This window comes from Protomyctophum bolini (genome assembly GCF_963924005.1).
Source record: "Protomyctophum bolini genome assembly, chromosome: 11".
Lineage (NCBI taxonomy): Eukaryota > Metazoa > Chordata > Actinopteri > Myctophiformes > Myctophidae > Protomyctophum > Protomyctophum bolini.
Genome location: NC_137872.1, coordinates 12,756,756 through 12,775,371, shown reverse-complemented (window position 1 = coordinate 12,775,371; position 18,616 = coordinate 12,756,756). Strand labels below are relative to the sequence as shown.

Here is an 18,616-nt window from a genome sequence, read left to right as displayed (position 1 = left end):
AGATTTCATACTGTTTACCAGGCTGTAATTGGCTTCAAATTAGTGGGAGTAATTAGTGTCGTATCAGTATCCTGGGTGCATATCTTTGGTCTACTAACATACATTTCGATATAACACTACTTTGGTCCGACATCCTTCCCCAAACCTTAACATATAACCACACGCGGTTAACCGGCCATGCATGTGTCTTAACCGGCCATGCATGTTGGAGTCACGGGTGAGTCTTAACCGGCCAAAAACACTAGGGACATGTGGGCACCGGGACGAGTGGCCACCTGGGCGAGTTGGCACCTGGACGAGTGGGCAACTGGGCACCTGAACTAGTGGGTGCCTGGGTGAGTAGGCACCTGGACAACTGGGAACATATGAACATGTGGGCACATGGACGGCTGACCACCTGCTGGCACGTGGACAAGTGGGCACTGTTGGTTCAGTGAGGGACGCAACGCGGCCCAATCTCTATAGATGTGAAGGCAGCGACGCTGCCTGAACCTCTAGTGGTCATTATCACGTCAGTATCCATGGTGTCTGTGAAGTACAGGTGTATTTAAATTCGGCACACAAAATGGCCATGAAGTGTGGTTCATGACCGAAAGAATAAGGTCACGAATACAAGCGGCCGAAATGAGTTTTCTTCGACGGGTGGCTGGCATCTCCCTTAGAGATAGGGTGAGAAGTTCAGTCACACGAGAGAGACTCGGAGTAGAACCGCTGCTCCTTCGCCTGGAAAGGAGTCAGCTGAGGTGGTTCGGGCATCTGGTTAGGATGCCTCTCGGGCGTCTCCCTAGGGAGGTTCTAGACGCATGTCCCACTGGGAGGAGACCCCAGGGCAGACCAAGGCACAGTTGGAGGAAATACATCGACTCACTGGCCTTGGAACGTCTCGGAATCCCCCAGGAGGAAGTCACTAATGTTGCTCTAGAGAGGGAAGTCTGGAGCTCTCTGGTGGAGCTGTTGCCCCCGCGACCCGACTACGGATAAGCGGTTGAAGATGGATGGATGGATGGATGGAAATGCCATGTGCTTACAGACATGGCTGACAATAGAGAGTTCAATGAATAGAACATTGTTTATGTCGTCCACACCCATTAGAATGTTTCCACGGAGAAAGATGAATCTTAATTCTGGCTTTGTTACGTAGTTCATTATTAGTTACACAACTTGCATTTGATCATTGCACAGTTCTTGCAATAAAAGTGATTGTCTGCCAAAAACAGATTATATTTATATATAATGTCATAATATGTAAATAACGGTATGTCTGTGCTTTGGTAATAGCAACGGTATGTATTTGTGAAACTTTTCATTTCTTGTGGCAAACGTATGCTTATCACACGAATGTCATGCCTGATTATTTTTATTACAAACTGAAACTAGAAATGCACTCTCGAGATGCCAACTTGCGCCTCGCACACAAGTAGGCCACGTATGGCCTACCTGTGCGCAAGCAGAGCGCGCAATACTGCTACTAACTATTGTCTATTACAACTGCTGTTCTAAATCCTTCAGCCCAAGACTAAGCCCAATGCATAGTCAATGGAAATAGCACCAACTTTGTCGTTTTTGAGTGGTGCTAGTCACTCCTATAGACAGCAATATGTGTCCCGGGCTGGGTCAGTCCGTCCATCAGAGCACAGAAATACCATTTGCCTCAGGCCTTGACTCACACGTGCACAACAGATTGATGTATGCTTGTTGTATGAGACTTGTTTACTGATGCAAGCTCTCAATTCATTTCCAATGGGATTCACATGGTTTGACACAACATTTGTTGTATGAGGGGGAGGGGGGCAGTCGAAACACAGCCGAAAGGCGTACAACAAAAATGGTGTGTCAAACCATGTGACTTCCATTGGAAATGCATTGGGAGCTTCCATCAGTAAACAAGTCTCATACATCTAGCATGCATCAATGTTGTATGCTAGATCGAAAGGTGTGAGTCAGGGCTTACGCTTTCCGTAATTTATACACATGATGTCATACACTGGTCTTGTGCAACACAAATAGCCAATCTACAAGATAAAGTTCACAACATGTTGTGAGCTTGTATTTTCATCGCATGATGACGTCAGGCCATTAAGGTGAAGAGTAATGGCACTTGAACACACGTCTCAACATCAAAACGTACCCTGATATGAAGAGCATGGGATCATTCATGCCCCCAGGCGACAGCCTAATAATGATCAGTCAGCCAATGGTGATGACAAACAACGAACTGAGCATGATTACTTCATCGCATGACTTCACTGGATTCTAACACGTCCTGGCCCTGGAGTGTTTGTTGGCGCGCTCTTTAAACACAAAACTACTGCTCAGGATGTTGCTCATGTGTCCCTCGTTTTCCCACACACGTCCCCCAGCCCCTCGTCAGAGCCACCAGCAGAGAACATTAAAACGTGGCTGGGAATCAGCCACCGGTGGCAGCTGGATCAGTATTTTTCCAAGCCGAAGTGATTGATCAGGGGGAGAGAGAGAGAGAGAGAGAGAGAGAGAGAGAGAGAGAGAACACGGGTCTGGGATCCAAGGGTTTTTTTCTGCAGGGGGGGGGGGGGGTTCAGAGGAAGCTGCAGGTGTGGGGAAGAGAAAACATAATCACATCTCAAGTCAAACAAATGCGTCTACGCTGATGGAGATGGATGGTGGGGGCAGCATTCCAGTCCACGCTGGAGACCCCTACTTCTTAACCGTGTCCCCCCCCCCTCCCCTCATTCACTGCACTCATTCCAGACATCTGGAGCAATATAGGAAGGGGAGAGATAGAATGAGAATGAAACAGAGAGAGAGAGAGACAGAGAGAGATGGAGGGAGGGAGGGAGGGAGGGAGGGAGTGAGAGTGAGAATGAATGTATGGGTGAGTCAGGGACTGAGATTTAGAGGCAGAGAATGGAGAGGAGGAGAGAGGGATGGAGTGGAGGATGAATGGAGGGGAGGGGAAAGGTGAAAGCTGTTAAGTGAACCACTGTGTTTATCTTAAGAGGCATGGGACTACAGTGGAGGAGGGAGCGCACGTGAGCGTGCATGCATGGGAGTTTACGCCCTCCATGTGTCTGCATGCTCTCCATCTCTCAGTCTATCTTTGTGTCACTCTCTTCATCTCTCTTTCTCGATGTCTCTGTCCACCTCTATTTCTTTCCCTCCATCTCTCGTTACTTCTACTCCTCTGAAGCTTGTGGTACCTCAGTGCATATTCCTCTGCTGCAGACGTCACAGTGGTTCTCAAAGTGGGTGCTGGGGACCGCCAGGGGTCCTTGCGGCGATCCCACAAAATGAGTTAACATAGCATAAAAATGTGTTAACCGGTGCATCTGCTATTTCCAAAAAATATGGAGAAAATGTGAATAATGTTGAATATCATTGCTGTCGGGAGGAAACCTCATAACTCTTTTTTTTTGGTTTTTGCATAAATCAGTGCTATTGAACACCTGTTTAGATAAAATGAGCTCTTACAACATACTGTACAAACATTACAAACCAGGTCATAAAAAAATAACATACAGAATGGTCCTTTAAAACACACACACACACACACACACACACACACACACACACAAACATAATCATGAATAAACACAATGTTTTATACATGAAAGCAACACCTCTCCGTTAATATAAACATATCCAAAGTAAATGCACAGAATCATAAAACACATTACCTTGTTCCCGTTCTAGCTGGGTGCTAAGATAAAACTGTTGCTGCTGCTTGCCTCAAACATTTCCTTCTGATTCTGAGCAGCCAGGTGAGTGCTATAAACAATCAAGGAAACCCCCAGTGGAAAGTTACCAGGCTCTCAGCCACACACTGAATTCAAAACCAAAAAACCCCTGCATGCAAATAATTACAAAGACACAATACAGTGCCTTGGGTCATTTACAATATACATAAACTCACAACACAAACTTTGGTGGGGCAGTATTGCTTTGTTTTGAAAATATAAGGTTTTCTTAATTTCCTGAAAAACGTATAATTTTAATTTCCTGAAAAATGAACAATTTGGAGTTAAGAGGTTTCTTTCCGACAGCAGAGATATTTTGTAAACATTTTTAACCTACTCAAATCTTGAATGAGGGTTCCTAGCTGGCACGTAGGCTAATCTTTTCAAATGGGGTCCACAGCCGAATACATATTAATTTAGGCCTCTAGGGGCCCTTGACATTTAGAACTTTGAGAACCACTGTCATGACGGACAACAGTGTTGAAACGGCGTGACCTCCTCCATCAGTCCTCCTGTCTCCACCACCACCCATACCCTCTTCTCTCCTCTCCCTCCTCCTCATTCCTCTCGGATGCCCGGAGAGCAGCAGGACCACTCCAAACCTCTCTCCTTCCCTCCAGAGATCTATAAAAATCTGCTCCAGCCTTGTTTTCTCTGCAAGTCGAGGGATGAGTTGGGGCTCATAAAGAGAACGCTCAGAGGGCACGCTGAGGTCTTGAGGTTCTGTAAAAGACATAGCATCAGCACTGGTGGGTACTAGTGTGTGTGTGTGTGTGTGTGTAGGGGGGGCACCTTGGGAGTACTTGATCCCTGTGAGCAGTGAACGGCCCGCGGGGGGGGGGGGGGGGGGGGGAGAACACGCTCTGTAAATTTCCCCCCTGCGTGCTGTGTTCTCTGTGTAACAGCAGCCCGCACTCGTAAAGACAAACGGGAAGAAAAAACACACACACGGCTGACAGGTGTCAACGACGAGAATGCTTGTGGAAAAAGAAAAGCCACACAAAAAGTTATGATGAAATATTATCACACGCTTTGTTTGCTACGTCCCTGCCTCAACAATGCAGTTTTTGTGTGCCAAATATGTGTCAATGCGTGTGTGTGTGTGTGTGTGTGTGTGTGTGTGTGTGTGTGTGTGTGTGTGTGTGTGTGTGTGTGTGTGTGTGTGTGTGTGTGTGTGTGTGTGTGTGCGTGTGTGTGTGTTAAGGCTGTACCCTAGCCCTTATTTTAGTACTCGAACTTGGGCAGGAATTTTCGAGTGAACATTCGGACCAATCATGACAAACACAATTTTTCGGGCCAAACAAAGAATTAGAAAGTAGATAAAACGGCAGGTTACAACACGTTGTGTTCTTTGTAATTATTTGGTCCAAAATATTGTGTGCGTTGTCATGATTTGTCACGACAGGAGTTGGCTTCGTATACGACGCTTAAAGGTCTTTAAATAAAGAAGTTTTGAAATGCCTATGGAGAAAATGAAATGGAGAAAAACTTCCTGGGCCACTCGCAGCAGCTATAGCGTACAGTTCCTACCTCATTGTCTTGTGGAGGGAGGGGGGGCATCGGTCTGGGACACTTCACATGGGCTCCAGGGTAGGGTGGGGGTCCTCGGAAGCCTAAATTGGTGGGGCTGTGGGGCCCACGGACATGGCTCGTCTCAGGGTCCAGGGCTTGGTGCTGCCTCCTACACCACTGGTGCAGTGACTCTTCATATTCTGGAATTACATGAAGAGAAAAGATAAGTGTCATTATAGTGTTATGTAGGCCTACATCACATTAGAAACACATGTGGCTGTATAGCCTTGTCAGCCCCCACAACCCATATTTTATAATATATATATAATTTATATTATAATAGAATACATCAATATTAATTATTAAACCAAAAGTTCAAACATAAATCATAAAACAAATGCTTTCAAAATAAACAAACAGTTAACCAGTTAGTTGATCCAAGTTAAGACACCAAGCCTATATGACTCACCGAAGAGTAACCAAAGGTTGTCACAGTGGACAGGACCATGCTGCTGTCAAACATTTCGGCCATCTTGCATAGGTGGGAGTGGGGAGTGTAGGAACTGATGTCACCTTTATACTGCCTTGATTGACAGTTGACATGGGTTGCCATTTGCGGGTTGCCATGTTGGCTGGGTTACATTTACATTGCCAAGGCAAAAAGCAACAATACAATCAAAACTAAATGTATGTACATTTGAATTGAAAGTCAGAATGTTCAATAAATCAGTGTCACACACACACGCACATGCGCGTGTGTTTGTTGCTGATTGGCTGCAGGCCCATCACCAAATTAATGTGCACAGGGGATTTTGGAGAGAGACACCTGGGACAGCACAACAAGGAGATAGACATAACTTCTGACAGGAATGCACGAGAAACTTACTTTTTAACATATATCACATTCTCGCACATGGTTCAAATGCATTAATTAAGATTCGAGTGCCAACCCTAACGAGCGAACATTCAAACCTTGAATGTTTGGGGACAGCCTTAGTGTGTGTGTGTGTGTGTGTGTGTGTGTGTGTGTGTGTGTGTGTGTGTGTGTGTGTGTGTGTGTGTGTGTGTGTGTGTGTGTGCATGCGTGTGTGCACGTGCTCGTGTGCGCACATGAGTGTGTGCACGTGTGTCTGTGACTGTGTGGATTCTGCATTACACACGTGTATTCATGTGTGCGCATGTGTTCAAGTGTGCATGTGTATGGATTCTGAATTATCTCATGAGCGTGTGTGTGTGTGTGTGTGTGTGGGTGTGTGTGCACGTGTGTGTGTGTGTGTGTTTTTACTGCTGATGGCACAGCGGAGGATTTATTTGAACAGATGTGAACTCTCAGTGCCAGGCTGACCTCAGGTCCTACTTGGCTACACTGGGGGCTGATCTCTCTGCCCTGGAAAAATAACACTCCATTTAACAGACTGACCTGTGGAAAAGAGCTCACAAATACGCCGTGTAATACATCCAGGAATAAGGCTACATTTCCGCGCGCGTGGATTTTGACTTTTGAGTAATTGAATATCAACTTTAAACCACACGGTCACACACTGCACAGCTTGTCGTGACACGCAGCCGCACGCGCGTCCATCCCTGTCTTCTGTGAGATATAGCTGAGTTACGGCAACCAGACTTGTGGTAAAACCGGGAGGCATATTCCCCTCAAAGTCATACATATATATATATATATATATATATATATACAGTATATATAGCCTATATGCCCTTGGATTTATACTCTCATTGACTGACAATGGAGGGTTTTACACCAAATGCCCTGTGCATTAACAGAGCCCGCAGTGTGAGTTAGGGGAGTACAGGGGTTGCCGACAAGAGCCATAAAGGGGGGGAAATTTATGTGGCGAAGCGATAGAGGGGAGGTCAGCATCGGAGTGAAGTGTGGAGGGGTGGACAGGGATGAGGAGACAGCGATGTTTGGAGAAAGGACAGCGGAGAGCCACGCTAATTTATACCCTGGTAATTGGAAACAGCACCGTCCTGCACCTGAACCGCATTCCGAGCCCCGTGGCCAGCAGCGCTGCCGGTCCGGGGCAACGTGGGAGGGAGATGAGGGCCGAGGGGATGGAGGGATGAATGGAGGGATGTGGGAGGAAGGTTAGGGTCAGTGTCAATGGCGGCTTTGTTATTTCGGGGAGCGTTGCACCCTCACCCCTGCAGATGGGACAGGGGTTAGCGAGTGTGTGTGAGTAGGCTATGTGTGTGTGTGCGCGCGTGCGTGCATTCTGCATCTGCACGCATATATGTGTGTTGCATGCGTGCCCATCTGTGTGCATATTATGCCAACACGCACATGTGTGTCTGAACGTGTGTGTCTGTGCAGAATTATGTTAGAAACGTCGGTTCTGGGGGTCAAGTTGTTGTGACAGTCCCACACACTAGACGGGCTCATGAGGACCACCCTGCCTCAATAGAGGAGGAGGAGGAGGGTGGGGGGACTCGACTTAATATGTCATGGTTTCAATCCGACACGATCTAACAACGACATGGCTGGACTTCAGGAGTGTTAGCTTCCTACTTAAATAAATATGACAGGCCGCTCAGATAATTGCCGTGCTGAGGCCATGTTGAGTCATGGCAACGGTTAATTATTGGACGGGCAGTGTGAATACACAGATTCATTTTTCCAAAAAAAGACCTCTTTCTCTCTCTCTCTCTCTCTCTCTCTCTCTCTCTCTCTCTCTCTCTCTCTCTCTCTCCCCGCCTGTGAGTTCCTCACTGTCTGTAATATTTCAGTGAGTGATGGAGTGTTCAGATGTTGGCTGTGACTGGGGTTTGGCATGGTGCTGGAAGTGAAGTAATCGTGGAATTTAGATTGAAAAAACATTGAACGTCGCTTGATGTGCCTCGTATCTGAGCTGCACTGAGACGGGATCTATTTGCGGGGCTAAGCCATGAGTCTTAGCATTTGGCCCCTTTTAGGGCCTATTTTCCTAATTCCGCTGTGTGCGCCATCGATAAAGCAAACCATCGAGTCACTGCTAAGTGATGGGCTGTCAGCGTCCACGCAAAGACGGGGCTTCGCTTAATACGCCGGGTATATAGAGCAAAGAATAGATAAATAGATGTGTGCAGAAAAGCCAAATTCCTCCAAAACAAAAACATGACCAGAGTTGAAAGACAAACGCTGAACTCAGACATATGGGGAGCATATTGGTGGCGGGGTCCTGATCACACAAGTACTACTTTTCCTGTTCTTCTGAGGAGGAGAGAATACAACACGGATTCAGATGTGGTGGAGGCTGTTTTGTTTCCCTTTAAAGGCGTGTCGGCTGTCTGCCCCGCTCCGGGATATTTGGGAGAAAAAGCTCTTTCCCTACTTCATCACTCTAAGTGATTGACACCTCGATAGTCTGCACATGAACGAGTGTGTGCAAGCCATTTACAGTGTGACACAAACGCACGCAAACACGGACAGGCAGACATGCACTAGCACACACATTGGCACACATGCTAAAGCCTAATTTATTCTTCATAATGGACGGCAACGCTCACCAAAAATAACAAAAAATTCATACAAAAAAGTATAGTTTTTTTTGTGGAAAGCACATTTCAGTTATTTTATAACTATGCCAAAAGTAACCTAGGCTAAATACACACACGCACGCACGCACGCACGCACAATTACACATGCGCTTTTCCATATGCTGTAGTGGTTTTCTGAGAAACATTTGTCCTGTGATACTAGGTTTTTTCCACCTAGTATCTATTCCGAGCAACCATCACCAAGAGCACATCAAAGCCACCACAATCTGTCTGTTTCTCTCACCATTTGTCTCTCACACTCTCCTTTCTCTCTCGCCAGCACGCTCGTGTGCACAAACCATGCACAAACTGAAACACATTTGTGCAAGGATATGGTACGTATAGGCATTCAGACATGCCCTTCATCATCTGATACCAAATCAGGCTGCTAAATACAAAAACATTAATATTTTTTTATTTAGTCATTTATGTTTGGTATTGGTTAGTATTCTTTTAAATGAGAGTATGAAGTCAACAAGATGTTCCCAACTTCCCATACTAATTATCTTTAGTAGTTGAGAATTCAGTCATCCCTATAACCCGTTGCACGTGAATCTAGAGGTTTTTGACACATCTTATCGTTTCCATATTGATTCCGCTGCCCTCTCAGGGCCGAAGCAAAGCCATCGCAGCTGCGCATCTTAATCTGATTTCTTCTGCATCCTGTCTGTCATGTCCTCTTGATGTCTTCTCTCTCTCCGTCTCTCTGTCTCCCTCTCTCTCTCTATCTCCCTCTCTCCTGTCCTCCCTCTCTCTCTCTCGCCTCTGCAGAGTGCATGCTTTCAAAGGGACCACAGAGCAAATCAGAGGCCCATCCCTGTGCACGATGGCCTGTCTCTCATTTCAGACTCAGATTGAAGGGCGTGTCTATCCCTGGGGCGTCAGTGAGGATCAGGGGCCTCAGTAGCACCCGCCGCCCCGGGGGCCCCTGTGTTTCCACTGCGTGGGAGCCGGACCGTGACACACACCAAACGTCAAACCCCCCCCACCACAAACTGCCTCGGCCCCTGCCATCTACCGTCTGTTGCACGCACTCACTGGAAAAGCCCAGAGAAACCTCGCCTACGTCCCTTGTTAGCTCAAGGCCGCGTGCATGAGCTGTGTGTTTCAGGGTCTTGGCGTCTTTTGAAACGATATGACGAGATAGGACCGTTGGGCGGGAGAGTTAAATTATGTGTCAGGCTGAAAGCGATGGCGTGCTGTGCACGTCCTACCATGGAAGCAGAAGGCTTGCCAGTGTTGTTTTGAGACGTTTTCAGTACTCTTAGTCATAGCTTACAGTAAAGTGTCTCCTCAAAACGCCACTATTTAGAGATCGCTTTGTGCGGCCAGGCTCTGAAGTGGCGTTGTGGGTCAGTTCCTCTGGTTTGATTTGGCAGGAAGATGTGTGGGATTGTGGATCTGTGAAAACAACAGGGCAACCATAGATCAACTCCAGGTTGGTGTGTATCTCTGTGTGCGTGTGTGACTGTGTATTTATCTGCGAAAGGAAAAGAGAGACATGGCTCCAATCTTCCTGCTTGTCTGTCTCCAGATCAGGGTCTCTCTAGGCCTCCATTAAGCCTCCCTCGGCTCTCACATGACACGGCGATACCCACTATAAGCATGCATGACAGCATATGGACCTGAGTGACATTTGACGTATGTGGCAGGAACGAGTGCCGCTCCTCTTTGTGCGTCCCATTCATGTGGTGAAGGCAGGATTATGACTTGATCCAATAGAGGAGAGCGGGGAGAACAACGCACTGGGGTCAGATCTGCCTTGAATTAAGGCAGTGTTGCAGGAGGAATAATACAGTCACCTCCCCCAAAGCCCTGTAATGCAACTGGAGGATAAAGTATGTTTGTGTGGTGTGTGTGTCTTTGCATCTTTGTGTCTGCGTGTGCATTCACATGCTTGTTGGTGTGTATGACAGTGAGCGAGCACACATGCAAGGCCATGCATCCGTGTGTGCGTCTATATACTGTATGTGCTTGTGCCGGTCTGTATGCCGAGACGGCGATCAAACCACAGGTCGGTGTCCGTTACAGAGACAGGGGTCTATGCCGACGGTTCAAACACGGCCCGCGGCCCCCTGCTTCAAAAGGCCCCGCTCACCGCACCCACTTACAGCCAACGGCGCATGTCAGTTAATGTGGACCACACTATTCATCAATTATGGCGAGCTGCGAGACCATCCAACACCCACACCACACAGATCCACAAGTAGTGAGTTGTCTTCTGTTCTGACTGCAGCCCCCCTAGAGTCCTCAAAGGCCGTCTGTTGGAGGAGGTGTGGTGAAAAACCGCTAACTCCTACGAACTGTCACACAAACAGAACTCAAGCTCTCGTAGTCCTTTAATGCCGTGCACTCAGACGTTCACCGCAACACAGATAACTTCAGGGGGGAACAAAAAAAAAGAAAACTTCTCGTCTTCCCAAAGCCTGTCTGTAAGTTTGGGCCCCCGGAGGTAATGTGACTTTTAGTTTTAAATACGGCTCAGTTTTGCCTCCCTGTCCTGATGTAATTGCCTCTCGTCCGTCCGCACACCTCCTCCTCCTCCCTAGCCCATACTGTAGTCCTGCTTTAAAACACAGGAAACATAATACCACAGTAGGCTCATATACACGCCTGTAAGACACACACCAGAGTACATGACCTTTCCCCTCCCACTCACGCTGTTTATCTGTCCCTTGGCAAGTGAACAATTGTCGAGGCAGTCGCTGTTCGCACACACACGCACACTAAAAACTTTCAAACTGGAACTCATTTGGTGACATATGACTCTGTGATGTTGCCATAGGGTATTAGTTATGGCCCAATGCGCTTTTGGAATTCAAGTGACAGAACTTGTGTAAGGTTGAGAATAAATTACACAAATGTGGTGACCATATTTAGAATTCACTTTTAAACTGGGCAGAAGTTGGCAGGGCATGCAAAACCTGAAACAGACCACACACACAACAACATTAAATATTGCTGTGCTGCTCTCAAGCCTCTCACCCGTCTCTGTTGGTAGCCTCGGTCCCAGGCTGCTCTGTTGGTGGCTCGTTCACCTCCTCCAACTTCCATCCCTTTCCGAAAGAGAGCTTCTTCCTTCACATCTGGTGCAGGTCAGCCCGGTCCAGTGTGAGGGAAAGAAAGGTGACTTTAGTGCCGGTCGGTTCCACCAGTACACTTCCCATTCGGTCGTGCCTCTCCCAACGCCGAACACAGGCCAGCTGCTGGCACATGTGTGGCCGGTCTATGTAATGCGTGCGTGCGTGCGTGTCCACCGGAACGTGCTGGAACCCCTAACCTCAACAGCTGTGTGTGATTTTGTATTAATGTTGTCTGGGGGCTTCTTTCCTGTTGCTTCCTTTCTTCTGTCTGTTCCGACACCTTGTTTCGTGAGGGGGAGACACGTTTTGTTGTCATTAAGGCGGTGTGCTGCGTTATTTCAACCTCAGTGCTTCACCTCATTGACTTAAAGGACCATACCAGGATAATTTTGACTTCTCACCATCAGCAGAGAGTGAACCTGTCATCAACAGATTTTGGATACTGTACTGATACTTATTTAGTGGATCTTGGCGTACATTTCTAAACATCATTCATTACCATTCGTGTTGAAACGGTGTGGAGAAACACTTTCTGAGACTTTGCTATATTACTTACTACTCTAATACAGACATTGAGACAAATTGTAATACATCTGGAAAGTGTTCATTACAAGTGCTGCATTTCAAATTTGAATTTGACTAGAACAGTGAGTTCAGGTACATTCTGTAACATGTATTAAATATGGACAAAACATTAAAAAAATAAAGAAATTTGAGGGACAGATTGTTGAGGTTTACATAAACTGTAAAATGTGGCCGTTGGCAATGGACATTGGACCTTGACATGCACTGTAGTAAACACTGGTGGTCCTTTAATTCATTTGAGAGGAGACAATTATAAATCAGACAAGACAATTAATTATAAACCACACATGCGCTCGCACGCACGCGTGCACACACACACACACACACACACACACACGCGCGCAATCCATTCATTGATCTAACATATGTTATGTTGTTATGAATAGGGATTGGTGAAGGTAAACAAAAAATAAATCTGGTTGTCAAAGCCATGCCTTGCCTGTTAATTTTCCCCACATATCCTGAAAAAGACTAATTAGGTTTATGGTTGTCAATGACAATAAATGCTGACCAGTTTCTAAAGCAATAAACTACTTGATTTTATGTACCTCAGCATTGAACATGTGAATTTCCTATTTGTTTTTCTTACAAAGTTTTGATGTTCCAAACTTTCATTGTGCCTTACTGTGTTTTCTATAAGTTTCTCCAACAGACATTCTTTCTTTCTCTCATTCACGCACACACGCACACGCACACACGCACACGCGCGCGCACACACACACACACACACACACACACACACACACACAGAGGATAGGAGAGCATTAGCTCCTCCGAGTGCTTCATAAACAATCGCAGCCACACACGCTCATGCTAGGGAGGAACATGAAAACAGCACTAATAGGAAAAAGATGAGAGGGCTCAGAGCTCGCACACCCAGAGAGAGAGGAGGAGACAGTGGCCACTGGACACCACTGTCTCAGGCCTCACTCTGCTGGCAAACACCGTCACCCTGGACTCTGACAGGATGATTGCAGTATGAGCTCTTTCTCCTTTGCACATTGTTAAGAAAGCAACGTAAAAATGACCAAAATTGCTAGCTTGAAAATGGCTTTCATGACCTGTGAGTGTGTTGTATGTTTGTTTGTTGAAAATAAGTTAAAATAAGACCTATACAAACCCCCTAAAAACAACAGCAAAAACAAATTCAATAGCAGTGTATAAATTCTATAGCGGTCTATAAATTACAAGTATTTGTTTGAATTTCCTAAAACGTTCTTCCTGTCTAGTACTTTCGTGTAGCGTTTTTTTTGTTCTTTCAAGGCCAGATTTCAGTTTTTGTATATTCTTTATGACACATGGTGGTATATAGTTATTTCCTCTCTGAGTTCACCCATGAGGCGTCCCTGTCTTTTTAAACTCAATTTATCATGACCAGATTATTTTAGCTGACATCAATTTAAATACATTATTTGAACAAGGCCTTTTTACTCAAATAGTCATTTTGATAAATAACATGTAAGGAATATCCCTTAAAAATAAACAATTAAAAGCCAATGCTCACTAAATCACACTCTTGCACAAAAACAATTTGAGCACTTTGAGAATTGAGAGTGCATTTTCGTGCAATCCTACCAAAGAGAGAAAAGGCCTTGTGCAGTTGAGGAAAAAGTGTGTCATCTTGTTTATTTTCCTTTGGTTTGCTGTTTTTTCCAGCCCATAGGGCGCGATGATAACAAAAAATATTGCGGTGTCCACGTCTTGCAGTGGACTGCCCCCACTTCAATGGGGGACCGCAAGGCCCATAGAACAACATTTTTGCTACGAGGGAGAGGCCCCAGGAGTTACAGACTGCGTGTTAATGATGGGTCACTTGTGATTCCCTGAGATGTTTGTTCAGATTGTGGCTGTGCTCATACACATGCAGGCACAAATCAAGTCTGCATCACTCTCTCTCCCTCTGTCCGAGGACTCGTCTCCCTGCACTGCAGTAGGATGCTCACAAACGCAGTCGGCCTTGATTTGCAAGCTCTTTCGGGTGCCTTGATACTTTTGCGTCCCATGGTCTTGCCTTCCTGAAGAAATAAATTTCCCTCCCCCCCAAAATCCTCCCTCCCTAATCTTTCTCCATTGCACCGACTCTATCATTACACACTCTGTCTTCTGCCCGATGTGTATCCAGTAAGACGGAATAATATTTGGACAGGTGTTCTTTTTATATACATTATCTTCAAGGAGTGCAGTGCGTCATTTCATTGCAGTTTCATTGGGAGGAGAAAGGTGACAGCCTGGCCGATGCACGCCGAGGCTGGTACAGTACACTGGACTCTATACTTCACTGTATATGTAATCCCTAACAATAAAAAACTGTTTAGCACCAATTTTCCTTTACTTTAAAAAACTTTCTTTTTGCCCTGTTTCAGACAACTGTGGAGGCCACATCTGGAAGACAGATGTAGTCCCTAAGCATGGTCTTTGCCTTCGACTCTCTTTCCCTCTGCTCTCTCTCTTTCTCTCTTCACACACATCTTTCTCACTCACTCTCACCCCCCTTTCTCTCTCTCTCTCTCTCTCTCTCTCTTTTTGGGAAACATGAGAGCTGGTCTAATTCTCTCTCTCCCTCCCACCTCGGGCGGACCACCCACATTCGGAAACGCCTAGCTGTTCCTGAGGCAGAGCCTCAGGCAGCTTAGAGTGAGCAAGCGCAACTTAGCGAGAGAGAGAGAGAGAGAGAGAGAGAGAGAGAGAGAGAGAGAGAGAGAGAAAGGGAGGGAGGGAGAGAAGAGAAAGATGTAAGGATGGGTTATGACTGATGGTTTTAGCAGAGTATCAATTACATCAATGTCAAAACCATAACCTGCCATTGTGTAAAGAGAAGAGAGACGGGGAGACAGTTCTCATTACTGGGACTCAGTGTGCAGTTTGACTTTAGTCTATACGGCTATGCAGAATTCTACAGGCTCTTTGTCTTCTGCCTACCAGTTACAGGAGCGTCTCCTTGAATTGTATATCGAATGGGAAGACTACAGTCGATCCCTAGCATTTGATACGTCTTATTAAAACATGGACAGAACTGCTGAATGCGTCTTTAAAATAAATGTTCTGCTTTCCGATAGACTTAAGCAAGTGATATCCTCAACTCTCTCATTTGCTATTAAATTAAATGTGTGAGTTCCAAAGTTCTTAACTGAGTTAATGGGGGGGGGGGGGGGGGGGAGGACAGAGAAATGTTCTAGTGCAGTTGAAAAGCATTTATTTTCTTTGGTAAACTTAAAATGAGCTTGTCAAACCATACCCTTCTCCAATACCAGGTCAATGTCGCCACCCAGTGGATATCCCTTACAAGTACCCCGTAAGAAAAGCACACAAAATGCAATATTGCACATAGAAAACATTGTGGCACTATCAGTGCTCATTGATATATCATAAATACTGTGAGGGCACTTGGTGTGTAAATTACTTATAGCTTGATAACACCTTGCCCTTCAGTGTAATACAGTTGAAATGTAAAGTGCAGGAAGTTTACATCAGATGCAATCATGTGACATATAGGGGTGGGCAATTCATTGTACTGTTTTACTTTTAATACTGTGAATCAGGATACACAATTTATCTAAATTTGCTAATTTAAACCAATCACTGAGTCACATTTCCAAAATACTTGAAAATGACAGTTCTAGTTTGACTTTTTGACCTGCAGTCCAATGTGATGAACATCAACTCGAAAGTTTGACATGTGAGTTTCCATACAGATATTGTATTGATATCAGAAGAAGGCCTGGTTATCATGATAAACATATACTATTTGTTTTACTACAATCGCCCAGCCCAATGCCACAGTGAAACATCTCCACTTCCATCTCATTTGTTTTTCTGGGTGTTTCGTCTTCCCACCTCGGTAGCCACCGACCCCACAGTAGCACCCAACATCCCGCCAAAAGGCCCACCCACAAACAGACCAACCAGTGCTCCTAGTAAAGCCTCCCGTCTTACCATCTTGGGAAGCCACTTGAACCAGCCCGTCAGCTTCTCCCACAAACCCCAGAGGTACGAGGGAGGAGGGGAGACAGGGGTAAGGCTGGAAGAATTAAAAATAACATCCACGTCCACAGTCAAGTCCCCTACACTCCTCTCTGCCTCCTCTCGTACTTGTTCCATCTCATCTTCGCCAACGTCTTCCTCTTGGATTGACGTCGCCTGACCGTCAGCCCCATCTCCTCCTCTCCTCTGTCTCACTAGAGCCACCTGCCTCTCTCTCACGCTGGCCTCGGCCTCCTCATACAGGGCACAGCTGAGGTGATCTACCGGCTGTTCCACTTTCTCTAGCAGCTCCTCCACTGCTTTTCTCCTCTCCTCCTCTTCACCAGCCCTGGTCTTCAGGACGTGGTAGCGGTCCCCGCATCTCTCCGTCAGCTCCAGAAGGTCCGGGCGCTGTGTGGACAGATATTCCTCCAGCTGCTGGTCCTGGTCCAGCTGGTCTACGTGAGTGAAGAGCACCACGGTGAAGTCGCTGACTGCCCAGCTGCCAAATAGCTTCTCCAATGCGTCCAGAGCCTTGGTCTCCTCGCCGTCGGTCGGACGGTTCACAGGAACACACAACAGGAAGGCGTGGGGTGCCGGGGTAGATAGGGCAATGAAGGAGGAGATGTGGTGTTTGGCTTCTTCAAGAGGGCAGTTAAACCAGTCTGGAGTATCAACAATCACTACCTGCACAGAGACAGAGAGCGTCTAGTAGACCGCATAGACCTATAGTCTAGACTAGTCTAGACTATTAGGTCTAGACTCTAGACCTACTGCACAAACCTTTAAATGCATTTTAAATCTGAGGCTTATCTGGAAACTATTTAAATAGTTTTGAAAAAAAAATGCTAATTGTCCCAAAACGATTGCTATTTGATTCAAAAAGCTTTATGCCATAACATAAGGATGCAAAGTGACATGCAGGAACTGCTGTTTAACACAATGCTAGTGTACTGTACCCCCTCCAACTGTAGCTACTGTCCCCATTTTCTTAAACGGTTATTATATTTTGACAATTGCTTTGGAAACATGCCAATAAAGCTCATTTGAAAGTAATTGGGAGATGTCAAATTATAATAAGCTTTGGATAACTTTGCGTTGGGATCTGAATCTGATAAAACTTTTCTGGAAGATTATAAGATTGCTCGCCGTTTGCTCCAATTAAACCTATAATACTATTTAAACGTGGACTGCCCTGTAAAATGAAACCAAAGCCACATAATTTATTTTACCGATCTTCCTGCAACCTCCCCTCTGTGGCGCTGGCACTCCCTGGTAGCAGCAGCATCGCTGCCATCATCCTGGGGCTGAAGGACTTGCAGGCCTAGTATGGTGCTCCCAGCTGAACTCTTTCCTGCTCCCGTCCGGCCAAGCAGAACCAACCTTAGCTCTGGTAACAATTAAGAAGTGGGAAGAGACTGCGTGAGTGTCCATAAACACGACGTTGGATATTATCTTTTATTACGTGTTTATTGATTTATATAACAGAGCCATAAACAAACATCTGTTGGACTTGGATAGCCTATAGACAGTTAGTTCTTTCAGACAGTGCGCACTTTCGTTTAGCTAGTTTGGTCGTATTGCTAGTTGTATAATGACAGTCAGTCATCATAAATGGAGTCATCTCATCTCTCTCCATCGCCGTCATATTCTGCAGCAATGCAGATGCTGACAAGCGGTTTAGCCGCCGCTTCTAGTTCCAATAACAGATCCCCGTCCCATCTTATGAAAAAAGCGCACAGGGAGCGGCATTCATAAAGTGATATATGGGATGGGACATAGGCTACTTTAGTTTTAATCTGTCGTAAGCGTGCAACAAATAAGATATATATGCAGTAAATCATAAGGCTTACCTTTTACTTGTTCATTCCGTGCCATTTCTTATTCGCGTTTTGTGTTTGGCCAGGCCCAGAAACGTACAGTAGGCTACTAGACACTTCCTCGTTCACACTTCCTGAGGCTGACCTAACAGCTGCTCTATGTTCCTACTAGTGCCTGACTGACTCACCCTTGTTAAAGTACCGGTATTCAACTCTGTAAGCACGAATAAGGGCCCGTGTGCACCGTACACAGTCAACTACTCTACTATACACTGCAGCGCAAGCTTAACAGGTCCATCTGCTGTGTTCTCCAATGCCAAAATGCTAATTATCAATCAATGCCTCAAGACATTTCCTTGTTGGAAATGTAGCAGCTGCAATGCTCAAACACACGTAATACAGTAATACT

The 18,616-nt window shown here is 45.9% G+C and overlaps 1 protein-coding gene across 1 annotated transcript; it reads right to left on the bottom strand.

The window, feature by feature from the left end:
* Nucleotides 1-15,468: 15,468 nt before the first annotated feature.
* LOC308323717 (GTPase IMAP family member 9) lies at nucleotides 15,469-18,513 on the bottom strand. The gene is made up of 3 exons (XM_080775508.1): nucleotides 18,241-18,513; nucleotides 17,620-17,777; nucleotides 15,469-17,074 (listed from the first exon to the last, which is right to left on the bottom strand). The coding sequence occupies exons 1-3, from the start codon at nucleotides 18,263-18,265 to the stop codon at nucleotides 16,229-16,231; spliced, it is 1,029 nt and encodes a 342-aa protein (XP_080631634.1). The 5' UTR covers nucleotides 18,266-18,513; the 3' UTR covers nucleotides 15,469-16,228.
* Between the last annotated feature and the right edge of the window lie 103 nt (nucleotides 18,514-18,616).

Bases quoted from the DNA above. Each gene is read 5' to 3' on its own strand.
- LOC308323717 (XM_080775508.1), bottom strand. From the start codon at position 18,265: ATGGCACGGAATGAACAAGTAAAAG. The intron at 17,778-18,240 runs GTAAGCCTTATG...AATTGTTACCAG, and splicing joins ACGGAATGAACAAGTAAAAG to AGCTAAGGTTGGTTCTGCTT. The intron at 17,075-17,619 runs GTAAAATAAATT...GTCTCTGTGCAG, and splicing joins GGGAGGTTGCAGGAAGATCG to GTAGTGATTGTTGATACTCC.